This window comes from Colletotrichum truncatum (genome assembly GCF_014235925.2).
Source record: "Colletotrichum truncatum strain CMES1059 chromosome Unknown Contig_0008, whole genome shotgun sequence".
Lineage (NCBI taxonomy): Eukaryota > Fungi > Ascomycota > Sordariomycetes > Glomerellales > Glomerellaceae > Colletotrichum > Colletotrichum truncatum.
This window is the reverse complement of record NW_027222405.1, coordinates 1,842,886-1,862,963: the sequence shown is the minus strand read 5'-3', so window position 1 is coordinate 1,862,963 and position 20,078 is coordinate 1,842,886. Positions and strand designations below refer to the sequence as shown.

Genomic DNA, 20,078 nt, shown 5'->3' with positions numbered 1-20,078 from the left:
TAAGTCTTACTCTTATATTTACTAACTATCTAGTACTAAAGCTTAATTTTCTATAAACATAAAGAGAATATTATTATAATTTATTTCTCTCTTAATATAATTTAGTTATTAAAGTAAATTATTTATTAAGTTTATATCTTAAAGTTAGTACTTAAAGTTAAAGTTAAAACTAAATAGCTTAGATACTTATTAAGGAAGTCTTTTATAATAATCTTATATTAAGGTTATAATAATCTTTTCTAACTTTTTATTTTCTTAGTATAATAAACTTTTTTAATAATATTTAGAAATAATATACTTAGTACTTTAAGCTTTTAATAATAATTAGTCTTTATTATCTAATATTCTATTAATCTTTTATATTTAAGAGTTTTTAAGTAAATTATATATTTAGTTAATAGTAACTTTTTATAAAGCATTAGTTTTTTTTAAGTACTTCTTAATAAGTCTTAATATTAAAGAAAAGATATTTTATAGAAATATTTCTTAGCTTTTTTAAGTTATTTAAACTTACTTGTATTCTTTATTAAGTTATTTAAACTTACTTATATTCTTTATTAAGTTATTATTATATAGAAAAACTATTCTTAATATAATAATATAATAGTATTTTAAGATAAATTTCTTATAAAAGTTATAAAACTATAAGAAAACCTATATTATATAATAGTTTACTAAGGATTTCTATTCTATAATAGCTAATACTTTATATTAATACATCAGGATAAAATTTAATATAATTATATAGTTAAGAAACTTTATCTTCTATATATAAAACTTATATTATAAAGGCTTAATATATACCTTTCATTATTAGAGTTATTTAAAAGTTTAATATATATTCTTTATATATTACTTTCTAATCTCTAAGTAGATTTTAAATTTTCTATATATATAATATAATATATATCTAAAAGCTTAGTAGGTATTTAAAAATATATATTTAGAATATTATAAAAGTATTTATAAGTCTTAATAAAATAGTTATTTACTACTTGTAGTAAAGTAAAGTACTAAACTTAAGTATATACTTAAAGTGGTAAATAAAGTAGCTTATTTTCTATAGACTATACTATAGAATAGTATTATTCCTAAATATTTCTTATATAAACAGATTAAAGACAATTTAGCTATTCTACTTTAAGATTATCCTTATAAGTAAGAAGTAGGTTATATACTAATAAGGCTATATATTTTACTATAAAGGTATTATAATATAGTTAACCCCCTAGAGATACTTATACCTATATATAGTTAACCCTCCCTTTTTTACTATTTATATTACTAAATTTATAGTAAATTAGTTAAAATAGCTATCTTTAAATATAAATAGAATAAAGAAGTTAATAACAAAGATATAACTAAATATATTATATATTATATAAAGAAAGTAGTTAGCCTTATATATACTATTATAAGTAATTATAAAGTAGGTATACTACTAAGGAGTAGATATACTTTCTATAATTTAAAAGTTATTAGTAACTTCTTAAAGTAAATTATAATACTTAGAGAAATTCTTCTATTACTTACTTATAAAACTTTATCTTTCTTAAACTATTATAATAAATATATCTATAAACTACTAGTATTACTTATTAATACTATATATATAACTATATATATAATTAGCTCTTTATTTCTAATTATTTACTTAATATTTTATTAAAAACTAATTAATTATAATAATATTTAAGACATTAAAGACTAAGTAAGTTTTTATAATTATACCTACTTATAGTATTACTTCTAAGGCTAAAAGGGCTAGAAAGCATAAAGTATTAGAAGTTAATAGGAAGGAGGGAGGAGAGGGTAATAGAGGAGAGGGTAATAGAGGAGAGGGTAATAGAGGAGAGGGTAATAGAGGAGAGGGTAATAGAGGAGAGGGTAATAGAGGAGAGGGTAATATCCCTCCTTTAAGTCTTTAGCCTAAACCTAAGCCTAAGACTTATAAGATTTACTTCTTTTATTAGCTTATAAATAAAGATACTAACTTTCTTAATTTAATAATTAAGAAGAAAAAGAAGCTTACTAAGGTAGCTTTCTTTATATTATTATTATTTAAATTAATTCTTATTTAATATTATATTTCTAACTCTATTTTTATTACTAAGAATAGTAAAGGTAAAGCTACTAAGGCTAAAGAAGAGGAAAAAGAGGAGGTAAAGTTATAATTATTAATAAAGAAGCTTTATAACTAGTATCTTATAATATACTAAATAGGGTCTGTCTAAGAAGGTATAGTTAAAAAGTATATTTATTTTTAATTCTTTTAATATTTTATTTCTAATGTAGTAGTTATTTAAAATCTTATTTATTTAAATATAACTATCTAATCCCTTTTAAGTAAAGAAAAGGAGGCTTAAGAAAGGCTTAAGAAAGGCTTTAGGTTAAGAGTAATAGTAAGATAAGAAGGGAATTAATCCCTCTTATTAGTATAATTCCTCTAAGTTCTAGCTATAAGATAATTTTAATAATAAGATTATTTATAAGCTAATATCCTACTATTAACAATCTTATTAATATAATTATTCTTAAGCTAATTATACTTATATTATCTTATTTCTTTAATAATTATATAGCTACTCTCTATATTAGCTTATAAATAATAAGTTATTCTCTTTTCTATTTTTAAAATAAGAGGTTTATTCTCTTAGTATAAAAACTTTTTACTTTAAAGCTTTTATAAAAATAACTTTATACTTTTTAACTATAAGCTATCTTTAATTAACTTTTTAAGCCAACTCTTAGGCTATTATCTCCCTTAATAATACTTCTTTTACTTTTTATAACTATATTTATATTTAATTTAAGCTAATAACCTTTATTCATATATCTTATAAGTTTAGTAATATTTTAAAGTATTTAAATTTATTTATAAAGAATATCTTATAAAATTATTAACTAATATATTATATTATTTATAAGTATATATATTTATTAATAATCTTATTATATTTTACTATCTTAACTATATACTCTAAGTATTAATATATATTAATCTTATTAAGATATATTTTTCTTTATTTATAATAAGTTATATAGCTTATTTATTATTATAATATAGCTTCTAAATATTTCTAAGGTTAAGAAGTATATCTTTAAATACCTTTTTAAATATTATTATTTTATTTACTATATATTTAAAGCTTAGGAGCTTTATACCTATAATTAACATTATAACTATATTTTATTAAGCTACCTTTTACTAAATTAGCTTTTAGAAGAGAAAGACAATATATCTTTAAGAGAATTACTTTTCTATTCTTAGATCTAAAAAATACTTATCTTTACTTAATAATCTTATTATAGGATATTATAAATTCTTTTAGAACTTTTTAAACTAGAGTAGGGGAGTATTTTATAAGCTATATAAAGTATAGGTTAATTCTATATACTTTCCTAGTCATTTAAAACTATTTAGATATTTATATATAATATAGTTATCCCCTAGGTTATATTTAATATTAAGAATTATTTTATAATATTAAGTTATCTTATTTTAAAGTTAAATTAACTAGTAATAATAATAGATATTTAAAATATTTATATAACTAGAATTACTATATATATCTATTTAAAAAGGCTTACTTCTTATATAGATTCTAGTTTTATATTATTTTAAATAGCTATTATAAGAGTATAAATAAGACTTATATTACTAAACTAATCTTAGATATAGTAAGCTATAGCGCTATAGCGATTTACTTTGTCTACTATCGTTAGCTACTACTAATTAAGGCTATAAATTTTCTCTATCTACTTTAAAACTTCGAGGTAAGTCTAACTAAGCCTTATTTAATAAATTATAATCAAAGAGGATAGAGTCCTTATATTACTACTATATTAGAGTACTATAAATAATAAATTAATTAAACTATTACCTAGTATTCTTAAGAGCTTATATGTAAATATAAGCCTAACTAAGTACTAAGTAGTTATGCTTTATAAATAAAGTATTATAAAATAGCTCTAGAGTTAAATAAATTTTTATATTATTTCTTAATTAGGGTTTAAAATAGCTAGTAATAATTAAGTAGCTTAGATTAATACTTATTTTAAAAATCTATAACTCTAAATACTTTAAGAATTAGGTTAAGATATAAATTTATTTCCTAAATCTTTATTATTTAAATACTTATTAATATTTTAAGTTTAATATTAATATTTTTTTTATCTATAGAAATAACTCTTATTAAATACTATATCTTATATAATTATTACTTAACTAAGTAAAGGTATTTAGATTTAATATCGATTATAAGAGGTTAATATATATCTTATAAAATATTTAATATATTTATATAACTTTGATTTATATATTTATTTATAAGTTTCTTTTTTATAATTAATTTTAAATAGGTATACCTTATAATTATAAGTAAAAATCTATTCTTAATATAAATAAGGGTTAATATAGTCTATAAGTAAATAGGTTATATAAGTAAATAGGTTACTTTTTTAATATTTTTATAATCCTAATCTTTTTTCTTATTTTCTCTACTAATAACTATAGTATAAAAAGTAAATAAAAGTAGTCTAGTTTTTATACTAAATATGCTTTGATCTAACCTAAAATTAAGTATACGAAAGGCTATATCTATCTATAAAGTATTTTAAATAACCTTTTAAGAACGATACTATAGCTAAACTATAAAATATAATATCTAACTACTTTAAAAAAATTTAACTTTATATAAAGAAGAAAGTATTATATAATATATTATTAATCTAGATATATAATTATATCTATTATACTTAAGTAGTATTTAAGAAATAGCTAATTAGCTTCTTTATAACTATAGCATACGACGCGTTAGAACGAACTAAGCCTTAAACTTTATATAATAATAACCTAAACTCTAAACGCGTTTTAATCGAAGAATTAAATATTAGAAGGTCTTCTACGAAGATCTAGACGCGTATCGCGCGTAGTTTTCTCTTATACGAAATATAATTACGAAATATAGAATATATAATAACGATATCTATAGCTTTAATAAGACTAGATTTATAATAAGTAAAATCTCTTCTAAAATAGTTATTATAACCTTAAACTAATATAGTAAGCTAAAAATAGCTTAATAAGGGAATTAGGAATAGGTTATAATAATCTAAGGTATTAGGTTATATAGCTATACTATCTTACTATATATTATCTTTATAAGTAAAGTTTACTTTAACTTTAAATATATAATAACCCTTTTTTATCTAATTAGGTAATTATACTTATAGAAAATAGTTAGATAATAAATAAGAAAAGCTTAGAATAAATAAAGTATTTTGATTTTTATATAAAAGTTATATAAAAAGTATTTACTACCTCCTTATCCTTAATAACTATAAAAGCTATTATTTTATTAATTTTAAACTATACTATAAGGAGTATAAGATTATTATACTTTATATACCTATTTACTTATTATATAAGCTTTAGCTTCTTAATATTAAGTATTTTAGTCTTTTAAAATAAATATATAGTAAAGAAATTAAGAGTCTAATATAAATATATATTATATATATTGTAAAAGAAGACTTCCTTTTAGCTTTTTATAAAGTATATAATACTATAATAATAAAAGTAAATACTTAAATAGGCTTTAAAGTATTTAGTTTAATACTATATAACCCTAATTATATAGTTTTATAGCTAGATATTAAGCTTTATATATTATTACTATCTATATCTTTAGCTAACCTACTATTAGCTTAGGTTTTAAAAATACTAAATAACCTAATTAAAATTACTTTATAATCTAATTATATTAGTAATTATATTATATAATATTAAAATAGCTTCCTAATATTAATTCTTTTAAGTATATAATAGCTAAAGAAAGGGATAATAGTAATAATATATAAATAAACCTTAATATAAAGCAATTTAGCTAAACTTGAAGAGGTAAATAACTATTTTAGCTACTATTAGTATATAAAAAAAATAACTATAGTAAGGAGGATTATTAATAATTAAATAAGTAAATAATTTTAAGTCTTAAATAGATATGATAAAGTAGTTAAAGGTAGAAATAAGTTAAAATAGTAGTTATACGAGGAGACTAGAAATACGCATATAACGATATAGTATCTATAGAAAGCCTAGCTATAATGCTTATATATATTAGAAAGTTAAATTAATATCTAAAGAAGAGGATTTTTTATAGTTTTAATTAATTTAAAGTATTATAGTTAAGTTTTCTTATATGTTATTATATAAGTCTTAAAAAGTAACTTATTTACTTATATAACCTATTTACTTATAGACTATATTATAAGTAATTTAGAATAAGCTTTAATATTTATTAATAAGAATATTAATAAAACTATTTATTTTCTATTAAATAAATTAATTTCTAATGATATTTATTTTATATGTTTATATTATAAAAGTAAGTTATAGCTTTTATTACTTCTACTTAAAAGTTAGTTAGTAGGTTAGTTTTAGAGAATATCTTAACTAATTTTATAATAATCTTTTAACTAGCTTAATCTATAATATTTACTAGCTTTTTAAATATATATTAATAAAAGCTTAATTTTAATACCTCCTTATACTATTTTAATTTAAAATACTATTTCTCTATTAAATATAATTACTAGATACTTAGTATTTTATTACAATATATATATAGAGACTTTTACTTCTCTTAAATAAAGTTAATATTTATAATACTTATAATATAGTTTTCTTTATAAATATAAATATAAAGTAATATTCTAAGTATTAATCTTTAATTACTAATACTTATTTACTATTATTAACCCTTAGTAGGTAGTTAAAAAACTTCTATATAACATAATAATATACTCTTATTATTTTTTATTTTAAGATTTATTTTAAACCTATTATTTTAATATAAGTTATTATATAGTATTTATATTTAATTTTTTTAATACTTTAATTCTGACCTCTTAAATAGTTTTAATTAATTACTTAGGTACTTCTAAGCTAAGGTATTTAGTATAATAATAATATAGCTTAGCTTTATTTAACCTTTGACTTTATATTTTATATAGTTACTTCTTATAGTTTTATACTTAATAATTTAATACTAGGATTTTAATATTACTTATAAGAATTTTATTATAATATAAAGAGTAGGACCTATATTTAAAAGAAGACTAGGTTTACTTTGTAAAAGAATAATAATATAATAGTTAAATAAGTTTAATAACCTTTTTACTAAAAGTTAAACTTATATTTTAAATTAATTTTATTATTATAAGAAGTAGTAAAATAGTAATAATTAATAACTAGTCTAATAGGTAAGTTTATAAAGTAAATAGCGTTATATAAAGATCTTAGATACTATATAAATAGTATTATAAGTAAAATAATAATAATAATAATTAGTATAAAATATAGTTACTTTCTTATAAGTACTTACTATAGAGTTTAATTATTTAATTAAATCTATTTATAGTCTTTTTTTCTTATTAGACTTTTAACTATATAAAACATTTTATTTTAAAGGTATTTTATTTAATCTTTATTTTAAAACTAGATTTACTATTAATATTAACTAGAAAACTATTTTAAATCTTTTTAACTTAAAGTATAGTTATTAGTATAGTTCTTTCTATAATTATATAGTTATAATAAGAAGGTTTTAAGACTATATTTATTATAACTTATCTATTATATTTAATAGAGAGTTAATTAACTTACATAGGCTAGTAGTTAAGATATAATATTTATATATATAATATAAGATAAGTAATAAAGAAACTTTAAAATAGAAAAACTATTATATAGGTTATATAAAGATAAGATAAGATAATAAGTATTTAGCTAGGATAAGAAGTATAAATCCTTAGTAAAAAGTACTTATTATATAAAATAAATACTTACTTAAGACTTCTTAAATAGTCTTTTTAGTAAAATTAACTTATAATATTTCCTAAATAACTTTAAGCCTAGCTTATAGATTATAATATTACTACCTTATTACTTAGTATAAGACTAATTACTTTAATTTAACTTTTCGTCTATTAGTATAATCTATTAGTAAAATAATATATAACCTATTACTAGTCTTATTATCTTAACTTCTATTAGTAAAAACCTTATTATTACTAACTAGTTATAATACTCTAATTACTTTTTTTTAGTAAGTTAACTTTATAATACTAATAAATAGTATTAAAATAATATCTTCTTTAAGTACTTCTAAGAAGATTACTCTTAAGTCTTTTTAATCTTCTCTACTAAAATAGCTTAAGTAGTAAAACCTAGACTAGGAGATAGATAAGGCTAGAATAAAAGATTTTTTAGAAGATAATAATAAAGAAGTTACTATAAAGAAAGAAATATATAATTAATTAATTAGATAAGTTAATAAAAGGGATAAAAACTTTATAATAGGATTATTACTAAGTTTTAATACCTTAATAAGTAAAGTAAAATAAGAAGAAACCTTAATAATATTAAATAAGTTAAATTAAATTTTTACTACTTAATTAAATTCACATATATTTATATTATTTTAAATATAATTAATAAATTTAAAATATTTATATTTTACTTAATGTTTAAAAAATAAAGTTAATAATAAGATAATTGAAATAGATAGACTAGATAATTTCTTTATTTATATTAAGTTAAACATATTATTATAAATAATAATTAGCTTTATAAATAAAGGAAGAAGGAAAGTAAAATAATATTAACTTATTAACTTAACTAAGAGGTATTAATAATAAAACTAAGGAAATTTCTATTAAAGTAATAAGAATTAACTATAATAAAATTAGTAAAAATTATTAAATATAGATATTATATTAGAAGTATAAGCATATTATACCTCTATACTTCTATTACTCTTATTTATCTTATTTAGTACTCTTTTAAAGACCTAGTATAAGTCTACCTAACTAGTTAGAATAGCTATATACTAGTTAGATTCTAGTACTTTCTACGGCGTTAAGAGTTTTATAAAATACTCTCTTTAACCCTATCTTAAAGTTTATTTACTTACCTTAACTATATTCTATAGTTAAGAAGATTCTAGTCTAATTTATAAGCAGATTTATAAGCTATATTACGTATATACTAATATATACCTAATCTAGCTTATAACTTCCTATTATAGCTATTATAAGCGACTTTATCTAACTATATAACTAGCCTATTAGCTAGCTATTAGCTTCTTAACTAGCTTAGCTTTAATATAAGCTAATGTATTCTTTACTATATAAACTTAGCCTTATTAATAAGTATTGTTACTTAACTCCTATCTACCTATGATATCTCTACCGTTCTAATATATTATAACAATCTTATAAGCCTAAATACTATTAATAAAGATTATTAAGAAAGTTATAAACCTTATAAAAGAAACCTTATAATAAGTTAATATAGTTTAAAAGTAATAAAACTATAGTAATATAAAATAACCTAACTACTTTATTAACTTTTATAAGACCTATAAAGAAGCTAAGAAAATAGTATATAATACTCTAAGAACCTCTTAATAAGGTTAAGATATAATAAGACTAGTATACTCCTTAGAAAAGTCTTAATAACTAAACAACTAGAAACAAAGGCTTAGGAATAAGCTTTATATAAAGTTCTTAAATCCTTAAACCTAGAAGAATAAGTAAAAGATACCTAGTAGATTAATAAAATTATTAGAGATAGTAATATTATTTATAACCTTGGATTATTATTAAATACTAGAAGGCTAACTAACTATTTACTAATTAACTACTTAATTATACATAATAAGAATTTTAATAGAAATAATAAATATTAAAAAAAAATTAATTATTATCTAATTAGAATTAGTTATTATATTTAGTTATAAGTAATAAATTTAAGATAACTTAAATTAATAGTATTATACTAAGTTTTAAATAATTAAATATACTTATAGAGTATAATAATTAAAGTAATATAAGAAAAAAAATACTTTAAATAGTTATTATAATAAGTTAAGAAAAATTAGCTTTAAAGGCTATAAATAACTAAATAATCTAGTTTTTAACTATATATAACCGCTTAATATTATTTAATAGTATTAGAAAGTATTTAATAAGAAAAGTAATAAATTATATAAATCTAGTATAAATAAAAGAAATAAAGAAATATATATATAATAAGAAAATAAAAAATAATTAATAAAGTAAAGACTATACTAATATTATACCTTACTTACTAAAAAAGAAACTCTAGAATATAAAGATATTTAAGTAAGCTATAATACTATACTAATAACCTAACTAATAATAACTAATAAATTTAGATCTATATTAAGAAGTTCTTTTATATCTTAAAATAATTATATATCTAGACTTAGTAAATAAATTTATATTAAGAAACTACCCTTAATTAACTCTTAAATCTAATAACTATAAAGATAAATTTAAATATATTATATTTATAACTATTATATATAGTATCTAGACTAGAAGGTAGTTTACTAACTTTACTTAATATTCTTTTAAGATTATTAATATTAAGATTATATACTATATATAATTTTAATAAATAAGAACCTAAGACTATCTTATATAAACCTAATTATTAGTTTTATATAAATAAAAATAGAATTATTAAGTTTAAACCTAATTTACTCTACCTTATAAGATATGTTTAGTTTATTATAAAAAGGTTAAAAAACTATTAAGACAACTTATACTAAGTCTATTATATTAAGAAAGCTAAAGCTTAAAAGTCTTAATAATAAGAACTTAAATAATAAAGTAAAAAAAGAGATACTTAATATATTATACTTTAAGATTAGAAAAATAAAAAGAAAGTTAATAATTAGTATATAAAGTAGTTTAAAAATAAATAAAGCTAATTTTAAAATAATAATAAGTAAGCTTTAAGGAAAAGTCTTTATATATTATAAAGAATAATATATATCTTAATTATAATATACCTAGGAGGTTATATTATAGAAGTATTAATAAACTTAAAAGCTTAAAAAAACTTAATCTCCTTAAAAACAATAGAAAAACGAGAAAATAAGAAATAAAACTTATACTTTTTAAATAATATAGAAACAAAAGAATTATATATAATAAAAGTATTATAAAATTAGAAATAATATAACTCTCTTTAATTTACTATTATTTTATAAAGCCTATTACTATTAATATTATTAAAATAAGATAATATAAAGTTATTATTAGAATTTTATAATTATAAAAAAATACTTTTAAGATTAATTAAGACATAAGCTTAATTAAGATAATAATCTAGCCTTTAAATAATACTTTGACAAAACTTCTATATAAACTATTAATAGTATTAAAAATATATTTAACTTTATTTTTTTAAATAAAGGATATCTATATTAAAATCCTAGTTATAATAATAACTAATAAAGTATATAAACCTACTTTTAGTAAAATCTACTTTCTTAACTAAAAATATATAAATACTTTTAATAAAGAGTTAGATAAAAACCTAATAAAAAGGGTTATTAAACTATTAATATTATTAACTAGATACTTAATACTCTTTATATTTTAAAAAAAATAACTATATATAGATTATAGAAAGTTAAAAAATAATATTATTAAAAACTAATACTTATTATTATTATATTAGAATTGTAAGATATACTTTATATTACTTATTATTTTACTACTTAAAATCTTAATAAAGCTTATAATCTTATTTAAAGATAATAGCTTTTAAGATATAATAAAGATAACTTAAGACTTTTAATATAATTAAAGTATATAATTAATTATTAATAGATATATAATAAGTATATTTAAGTAAATTTATTATAATCTATCTAAATAATATCTTTATTTTCTTAAAAACTCTTAAGAATTATTAAAAATATATCTACTAAATCCTTAAAATATTAAAAGTAGCTAAATAATTTATAAAACTAAGTAAAAGCCTTTTTAATAAATAAAAAATTAAATTCTTAAAATTTATTATTATACTTAAATTAATTAAAATACTAGTTAATAGTATCTAAGCTATAAAAGAATTACTTATACTAGAAAACCTAGAGGATATCTTATTCTTCCTAGGATTTATTAACTTTTGTTAAAGGTTTTTTAAAAGATACTTTAAAATAATATTACTTCTTATAAAGCTTATTTATAAACATACTTTATAAATATAGTTAGAATAATAATAATAAATATTTTAAAAAATAAAAAAACTATATAACTTTAAAACTTATTTTTAAACTTCTAAACCTTAAAAACATTTTAAGTTAAAACCTAACTCTTTAGGTTTTATTATAAAAATATAACTAAGATAATAAGGCTAAGATCGTATTTTATACTTATATATCTTTTAATTTAAAATCTTATAAAACTAGAACTTAATTATTAAATCTTATTAGAACGTTAGGGATAATATAGGTAGATAAGAGTTAAGTAACGATACTTATTAATAAGGCTAAATTTATAGTAAAGAATATATTAGCTTAACGTCCCACACCCACTTCTGGGCACCCCCCACATTTGGGCACCCCATTTACACCAAAAACGCCGTTTTTCGAAATTCTATATTAAACTAAATACTTTACTTATTAAAGAGAATAAATATATGTTAAATAGATTAAGACTTAATTATAATACTTAAGTAGCTATATACTAGTATTATTAATAATAAGTATTATAAATTCAAGGTTTAACATTTATAATACTAATTTACCTAGCCTATATCTTAATATATAAAATAGGTAGAGATATTTAACTAATATGATTAGAATTTTTAAGTAAGATATAGTAGATTTATATATTCTTATACTTAGTAAAAAATTCTTTAAGCTTAGAATAATATTTTAAAATTTCCCTTAAGAAAAGTTTCTATTATAGAATTTTAACCCTTAATTATACTATATTTACTAAAGTAATACTTTTAAATCTCTTTTAGATATAATTATATACTTTTAATAAGTATAAATATTAATTTCCTAGATTTTTTAAATAAGTATATATAAGCGAAAATATATTTTTCTAATGTTAAGGAATACTAGTAAGTTACTAGTATCTACTAACATTTTAAAGCTTTTAGTTTTAAACTTCTATATTATAACTATTATTATATTTAAACCTTTATAGAAAATTAGATGGCTATAATTATACTTAACATAGTTCATATATATTTTCTTTTCTTAGTAAGTATAGTAGTTAGTTTAATATAGAATTTCGAAAAACGGCGTTTTTGGTGTAAATGGGGTGCCCAAATGTGGGGGGTGCCCAGAAGTGGGTGTGGGACGTTATATTAAAGCTAAGTTAGTTAAGGAACTAATAGCTAGCTAAGGGAGAGTAGTAGGCTAGTTTTATAGCTAGATAACGTTACTTATAATAGCTATAATAGGAAGTTATAAGCTAGATTAGGTATTTATAAGTATATACGTAATATAGCTTATAAATCTACTTATAAATTAGACTAGAATCTTCTTAACTATAGATATAGTTAAGTTAACTAAATAGGCTTTAAGATAGAGTTAAAGAGAGTATTCCGTAGGAATCTTAACGCCGTATTAAGTACTAGAATCTAACTAGCATATAGCTATTCTTAGTTAGTTAGGTAGACCTATACTAAGTCCTTAGAGGACTAAATAGGATAAATAAGAATAATAGAAGTATAGAGGTATAATATACTTATACTTCTAATAAATCTATAATAAAGACTTAATAATTACTAAAATATTTTAAAAATAAGGATTTTAATTTTAAAAAGTAAAGTACTAAGTTAATATCTATATATATAATAAGAACCTAGCTTATTTTATAATTTAAAAAACTTAGTAAATAATAAATTAGATAATTAAAATTTCCTTCTAAACTTAATTTAAAAATTATCTATTATAAAGTATTAAAGAATAATAAAGCTAATATTTTTAATTAATAACTAGATTATATACTCCTAGTCTTAAAACCTAGGTAATTCTTAAAAATATAAAAAAGATTTATATTAATATAAAAACGGTTAATAATTATTAAAGAAGTCAAAACTAATATAATTAAGAATTTAATCTTTAATTAAATTATAAAAACTTATAATATTATTACGAATTGTTTATAGTTAGTAGGTTAGTATACTACTATATAGTAAATTAAGTAGATTTTATTATAAAAAGAAAAAGAACTATTATATAGGCGCCGGTCGCTAAAGTACCTAGTTAACCTATAGCCTCGGGAGGCTATATAACGTTACGTAACCTAACCTGTAATAAGTATATAGCTAAAATAATAAATACTTATTCTTAGTAATAAATACTTATTATATAAAGTAAATACTTATTAATATTTATTATATAATTATTAAGACTTATATATAAAATAAGACTTTTTAAATAGTTATTTAATAATTAACTTATAATCTATTTTAAATATTATTTAGCCTAGCCTATAGTCTATAATATTACTACTTTACTACTTAGTATAAGGCTAATTACTTTACTCTAACCCTTAATTTATTAGTATAACTTACTAGTAAGATAATATATAACTTATTATTAGTCTTATAGCCTTAATTTTTATTAATAAAAACCCTATTATTACTAGTTAGCTATAATAATAAATAAAGTTAAAAATGTTTATAAAATAGTATAAACTTAAATATATACTTATAAAGTAATAAATAATAATAATTAATAAATATAAGTATAAGTAGTTAGTTATTTTATTAATTAACTTTTAATAATAATTTTATTAAGAGTATCTCTTATATAAGTATAGTTAGTTTATAAAATTATATACTTCTAGTATTAATTCTATAGAATTATAATAGTTATAAGTAACTTTATTATATACTTTTATATATTATAATTTCAATAATATAAGTACTTTAATCTTTAAATAAAAATATTTATTTTTTAAATTATTATTCTAATTTATTATATAAGTAATTGAATATTAATATTAAAAACTATATACTAGTAAGATAGTACTTATACTTATATATATATTTTTTTACTTTCATTACTCTAGGTAGTTTGTTAGTTTGCGATTTTAAGTGGGGTGGGGTCTTCTTGTTAGCTTCGGTGGGTTCCGTTGTCTTTCGTTGTTAGGTTAGCCACGTTCAAAGCTACCCCCCTACACTACGTGACCGAACGTGGCCTTTCCAACCCAATTGCATTCGTGTCCAGAACTGGAAAGCTTAGCCAGCGCCAGCTCTCACTACAACGAAACACCTTTATCGTGCAGCACCTCGCTGTGCATCTTCTCACCGTCTGATCCCGAGACTGTTTAGTATTTGCGCAACTGTCGATTTCACGGAAGTCCTCAAACCAGGATGGATTACGAAGCTCTCAAAGAGCAATGGAGTGAGGTCGAGGACCGTGATGGCGTCCGCCTCAGTTGGAACGTGTTTCCTAGCTCGCGCATGGTTAGTTTAGTGTCTTGTTTCGATCTTGATGACCTGTCGGCTTACCTATCTACCCAAAGGAAGCATCTCGCCTCGTCGTGCCCATCGGTGCTCTCTATACACCCCTGAAAGAGAAACCCGATACCCCGCTGCTGCAGTTTGAACCGGTCACCTGCAAGCAGCCTTGTCGTTCTGTTCTCAACCCGTTTTGGTGAGTTAGAACCTTCTTCCATTCAAGCGTCGAACTTACAGCCTCGCCTTGAAGCTCAGTAGATGTCCGCGCTCGTCTGTGGATATGTCCGTTCTGCCTCTCGCGAAACCCCTTGCCGCCGCACTACAAAGATATTACGGCCAATGCGATCCCCCCTGAGTTACATCCCTCCAACACCACGATCGAGTATCGACTCTCGCGCCCGGCGCCCAGTCCCCCTATATTTCTCTTTGTGGTTGATGCCTGCCAAGAGGATGATAGTCTCTCAGCCATGAAGGAGTCATTGATCATGAGCCTGAGCCTCCTTCCCGAGAATGCTCTAGTGGGGTTGATCACTTACGGGACAATGGTCCAGGTGCATGAGATCGGCTACACTGAATGTGCTAAGTCATATGTTTTTCGCGGCAGCAAGGACTACTCCGCCAAGCAGGTCCAGGAAATGCTCGGGCTGCTGTCTGCTGCAATGCGACCAGGCATGCCCCAACAGCAACCTGGCAGACCCATGCCTGCAGGCCCGGCATCACGGTTCCTGCTGCCTGTTCAGCAGGCCGAGTTCCAGTTGACAAAAGCTCTGGAACAGCTCCAAAAGGACCCCTGGCCAGTAGCAAACGACCGCAGGAGCTTGCGATGCTCCGGTGTTGCGTTAAGTGTAGCTGTGGGCCTTCTCGAATCTTCCTTCCAACATGCTGGTGGCCGCATTATGTTATTTGCAGGTGGTCCCGCCACTGAAGGTCCTGGCATGGTTGTTGGCCCTGAGCTTCGAGAACCCATTCGGTCTCACCACGACATCGACCGAGACAACATCAAGTATTATAAGAAAGCTCTCAAATTCTACGAAAATCTTGCCAAGAGAACAGCACATAACGGGCACATCATTGATATCTTTGCTGGCTGCTTAGACCAGGTTGGCTTGTTGGAGATGAAAGGCCTGTGCAATTCTACAGGCGGTCACATGGTATTGACAGATAGCTTTACCTCCTCTATGTTCAAACAGTCGTTCATCCGCATATTTGAGAAGGATGGAGATGACAATTTGCTCATGGGCTTCAATGCAACACTGGAGGTATTGACTACAAAAGAGCTAAAGGTTACTGGTCTGATAGGACATGCGATTTCGCTCAACAAGAAGTCCACGTCGGTGGGTGAGACGGAATGTGGTATTGGCAATACATGCTCCTGGAAGATGTGTGGCATTGACCCCAATGCCAGCTATGGCGTATACTTCGAGATCGCCAGCCAGGGAGGCCCAGCACAACACCAGCAGTCTCCACAGAAAGGCATGATCCAGTTTCTCACATACTACCAGCATTCGTCTGGCCAGTTTCACCTTAGGGTGACAACGATTGCCAGGAACCTTAGCGGCCCGGCAGGTGATCCGGCAATAGCCCAGTCGTTTGACCAGGAAGCTGCTGCGGTTTTAATGTCACGTATCGCCGTATTCAAGGCCGAAGTGGACGATGGCCCGGATGTTTTGCGCTGGGTTGACAGGATGCTTATAAGACTTTGCTCACGTTTCGCAGACTATCGCAAGGATGACCCCTCATCTTTCCGATTGGAGAAGAACTTCACCTTGTACCCCCAGTTCATGTTCCATTTGAGAAGGAGTCAGTTCTTGCAGGTCTTCAATAACTCTCCGGATGAGACAGCGTTCTATCGACATGTGCTTAATCATGAGGATGTAAGCAACTCGCTGATTATGATTCAACCCACGCTGGACAGGTTGGTCTTTCTTATTCGGACTCTCAAAGAGAGAAACATTTCGCTTACTTGGACAGTTACACGTTTGATCAAGAATCGTCCCCTGTTCTTCTTGATAGTTCTTCTATCCAGCCGACTCACATCCTACTTCTTGATACCTTCTTTCATATCCTCATCTTCCACGGCGAGACCATTGCTGAGTGGAGAAAAGCGGGTTATCAGGACCAAGAAGGTTACGAAAATTTTGCTGCTCTGCTCGAACAGCCCAAGGAAGATGCAAGAGTATGTGTCCCATCCCACACAGTGCCAAGAAACATTTCAGCTAACTCGGAACAGGATCTTATCACCGACAGATTCCCGTTGCCGCGTTTCATTGTTTGCGATGCTGGCGGTAGTCAGGCGAGGCAAGTCTTTCTCTACTTTTTTCCTGCGAATATGGAGGCTAACAAATCACAGGTTCTTGCTATCGAAGCTAAATCCTTCCACCACCCATACGACTGGGGCATATGGCGGAGTGGGGGCCCAGAACGCCCAGACAATATTCACCGACGACGTATCCCTACAGACCTTTATGGACCATCTAATGAAGTAGGTTTCGTCTTCGATCATGTGCACGGGATATTGATCTCTAACCATTAATTCATAGGTTGGCCGTGAGCGGCACGAACTAGGGCAGACGGAACTCAGAGCGGTAACAAAACATATAGAGCGTGTGCTTTTAGAGCCGCGAGCACATTGGAGGATGTGGTAGTGAAGAGCTCGCAAATAATGCATTTGTGCAGCAAGACTAGCTTTATATTGTGACATGAGTTGTCCGTTAGGATGGGTGTAACCACGTATCCTAAGTTAGAAGTCTGAACAAATGACGTTGAGGCCTGATCCTATGCAGCGGTAGAGAGAAATTCTTTTGTAGCAAACAGAAAAATACCGCCCTGTCTAGTGCAGTGAGCTCGAATTGATATCCCTTCGTAGGGCCAGAGATAGGTTGCATGTGGAGAGGCTTCGTAGTTGCAAGGAAGTAACGGAATTCTGTTCATCAATGGTGATTCGCAGTGGAACCTGTACAGCTTGGAGAAAGCTGAACTTGGGAAACAACGCAACCTGGTAATGAAAAACAAGATGGCGGTAAGTTGGTGGAGAATCTGCGGATTAAAACTAATCAACCTACCCCGCCCCCACCAACAGCGTCGCTGAAGTACCTTTTGGCAAGACAATTCGTACACTTGGATGAACAGTGACTGGCCTGATAGGCTATGGTACTTAGCCTTTTGGTTGTGTGGCTGGCACTCTTCACAGCCACCGGCACTGGAAAAAAAAAAAGGCGAAAGGCAGACCTAATTGGTAAAACATCACGTGATATTTCCCACCTGAGCACACTCGCCAAAATTCGGTAACATTTCCAGCCACAGTAGGTGTGGCGCGTCCTGTCTAGGGCTGCGGAGCTACGGCGCACACATCTGCAAAATTTCCTTGACGGTCACAAAGACATTAATTCTTCCTTCGATCACCAACTTTCCTACCAGACCCCAGATCCGAGAGCAGTCACAATGCGTAAGTCATTGCCACCTCCAATATGCTATACGATGTTCGCAAACTAATGATCATGCTCTTGTCCAGCTCCCAAGCACGATCCCAACGAGGTTAAGGTCATGTTCGTCGCGTCGCTGCCTTCTTGGACCGAAAATTATGGCTAACATGGTCGATGAATATAGTCACCTCCGTGCCACCGGAGGTGAGGTTGGCGCCTCCTCCGCTCTGGCTCCTAAGATTGGTCCTCTTGGTCTGTCCCCCAAGAAGGTCGGTGAAGACATTGCGAAGGCCACTGGCGACTGGGTATGCAAACCCCCCTCTTTGCGAACTATCTCGGGGAGAACGGCACTTACAGCGACAATTACAGAAGGGTCTCCGAGTGACCGTGAAGCTCACCATTCAGAACCGTCAAGCCGCCGTCTCCGTCGTCCCCACTGCCTCCTCTCTTATCATCCGTGCCCTCAAGGAGCCTCCCCGCGACCGGAAGAAGGAGAAGAACATTAAGCACAACAAGTCTGTCGCCCTTGACGAAATCATCGACATTGCGCGGACCATGCGCTTCAAGTCGTTCTCTAAGGACCTTGCAGGCACTGTGAAGGAGATTCTGGGAACGGCATACAGTGTTGGATGCCAGGTTGACGGCAAGCCCCCACAGGCAGTCATCGATGCTATCAACGCTGGTGAGATCGACAGTAAGTCTCAAACTCCCCGTCAACATCCTGGACGGTTTGGTTGTGCAATGTACTAACATGCTGTACAGTCCCCGAGGAGTAGACGAGGTCGACAGCTTGACAGTTACTCTCGCATGACTTCTGGAGTTTAGGAATGGTTCTGCATTATGGGGACTACCCAAAAGGGACAACCTCTGGCAATGAAAGAAATTTGCCAATGATCAAATGACCAATCGATGCTTGTCGCAGCATGCCTGCTCCATGGTATTATTCCCTGAAATTATGATTCGTTGATGTTACGCGCAGCAATTGTGCCCACAACTTCCCGCATAGCCCCTTGACTGCACTGAGATATTCTGCGCTTTCCCACGGTCTATTTTAATCTTGGTTTCGAGAAAGATGACACTTTTTTTTTTTTTTGGTGAAACAGAACCCAACACTCATCGTGGGGGCCCATTCCGCCATGGAAGTCGAGTTCTACTAAACGTGGCTCATACCATTAGGCAGCAGTTGCTCTCCTTTCATGCGCTTCCAATATCCTTCGCTCGTCTTTCGCACACTACAAAATATTACTAAATCGATGTTGCTATTAAGATGCAAATGTGTTGTGTATGTCTTGTCAACACCTGGTCGTCTCTAACTCGCGTCCGAGAAACCGCGAGTGCAATTG

The 20,078-nt window shown here is 26.1% G+C and overlaps 2 protein-coding genes across 2 annotated transcripts; both read left to right on the top strand.

Annotated features, from left to right (window-relative positions):
• Window positions 1-15,226: 15,226 nt before the first annotated feature.
• Window positions 15,227-17,799, top strand: CTRU02_211996 (Protein transport protein sec23; the record flags this gene model as incomplete). The annotated part of the gene is made up of 6 exons (XM_070205757.1): window positions 15,227-15,319; window positions 15,379-15,509; window positions 15,564-17,228; window positions 17,285-17,489; window positions 17,544-17,611; window positions 17,664-17,799. The coding sequence occupies 6 exons, from the start codon at window positions 15,227-15,229 to the stop codon at window positions 17,797-17,799; spliced, it is 2,298 nt and encodes a 765-aa protein (XP_070060570.1).
• Window positions 17,800-18,619: 820 nt separating this feature from the next.
• On the top strand, window positions 18,620-19,511 carry CTRU02_211995 (60S ribosomal protein L12; the record flags this gene model as incomplete). The annotated part of the gene is made up of 5 exons (XM_070205756.1): window positions 18,620-18,758; window positions 18,825-18,858; window positions 18,920-19,040; window positions 19,105-19,429; window positions 19,498-19,511. Coding segments are annotated over 5 exons (633 nt in total), but the record flags the coding sequence as incomplete, so codon positions are not given.
• Between the last annotated feature and the right edge of the window lie 567 nt (window positions 19,512-20,078).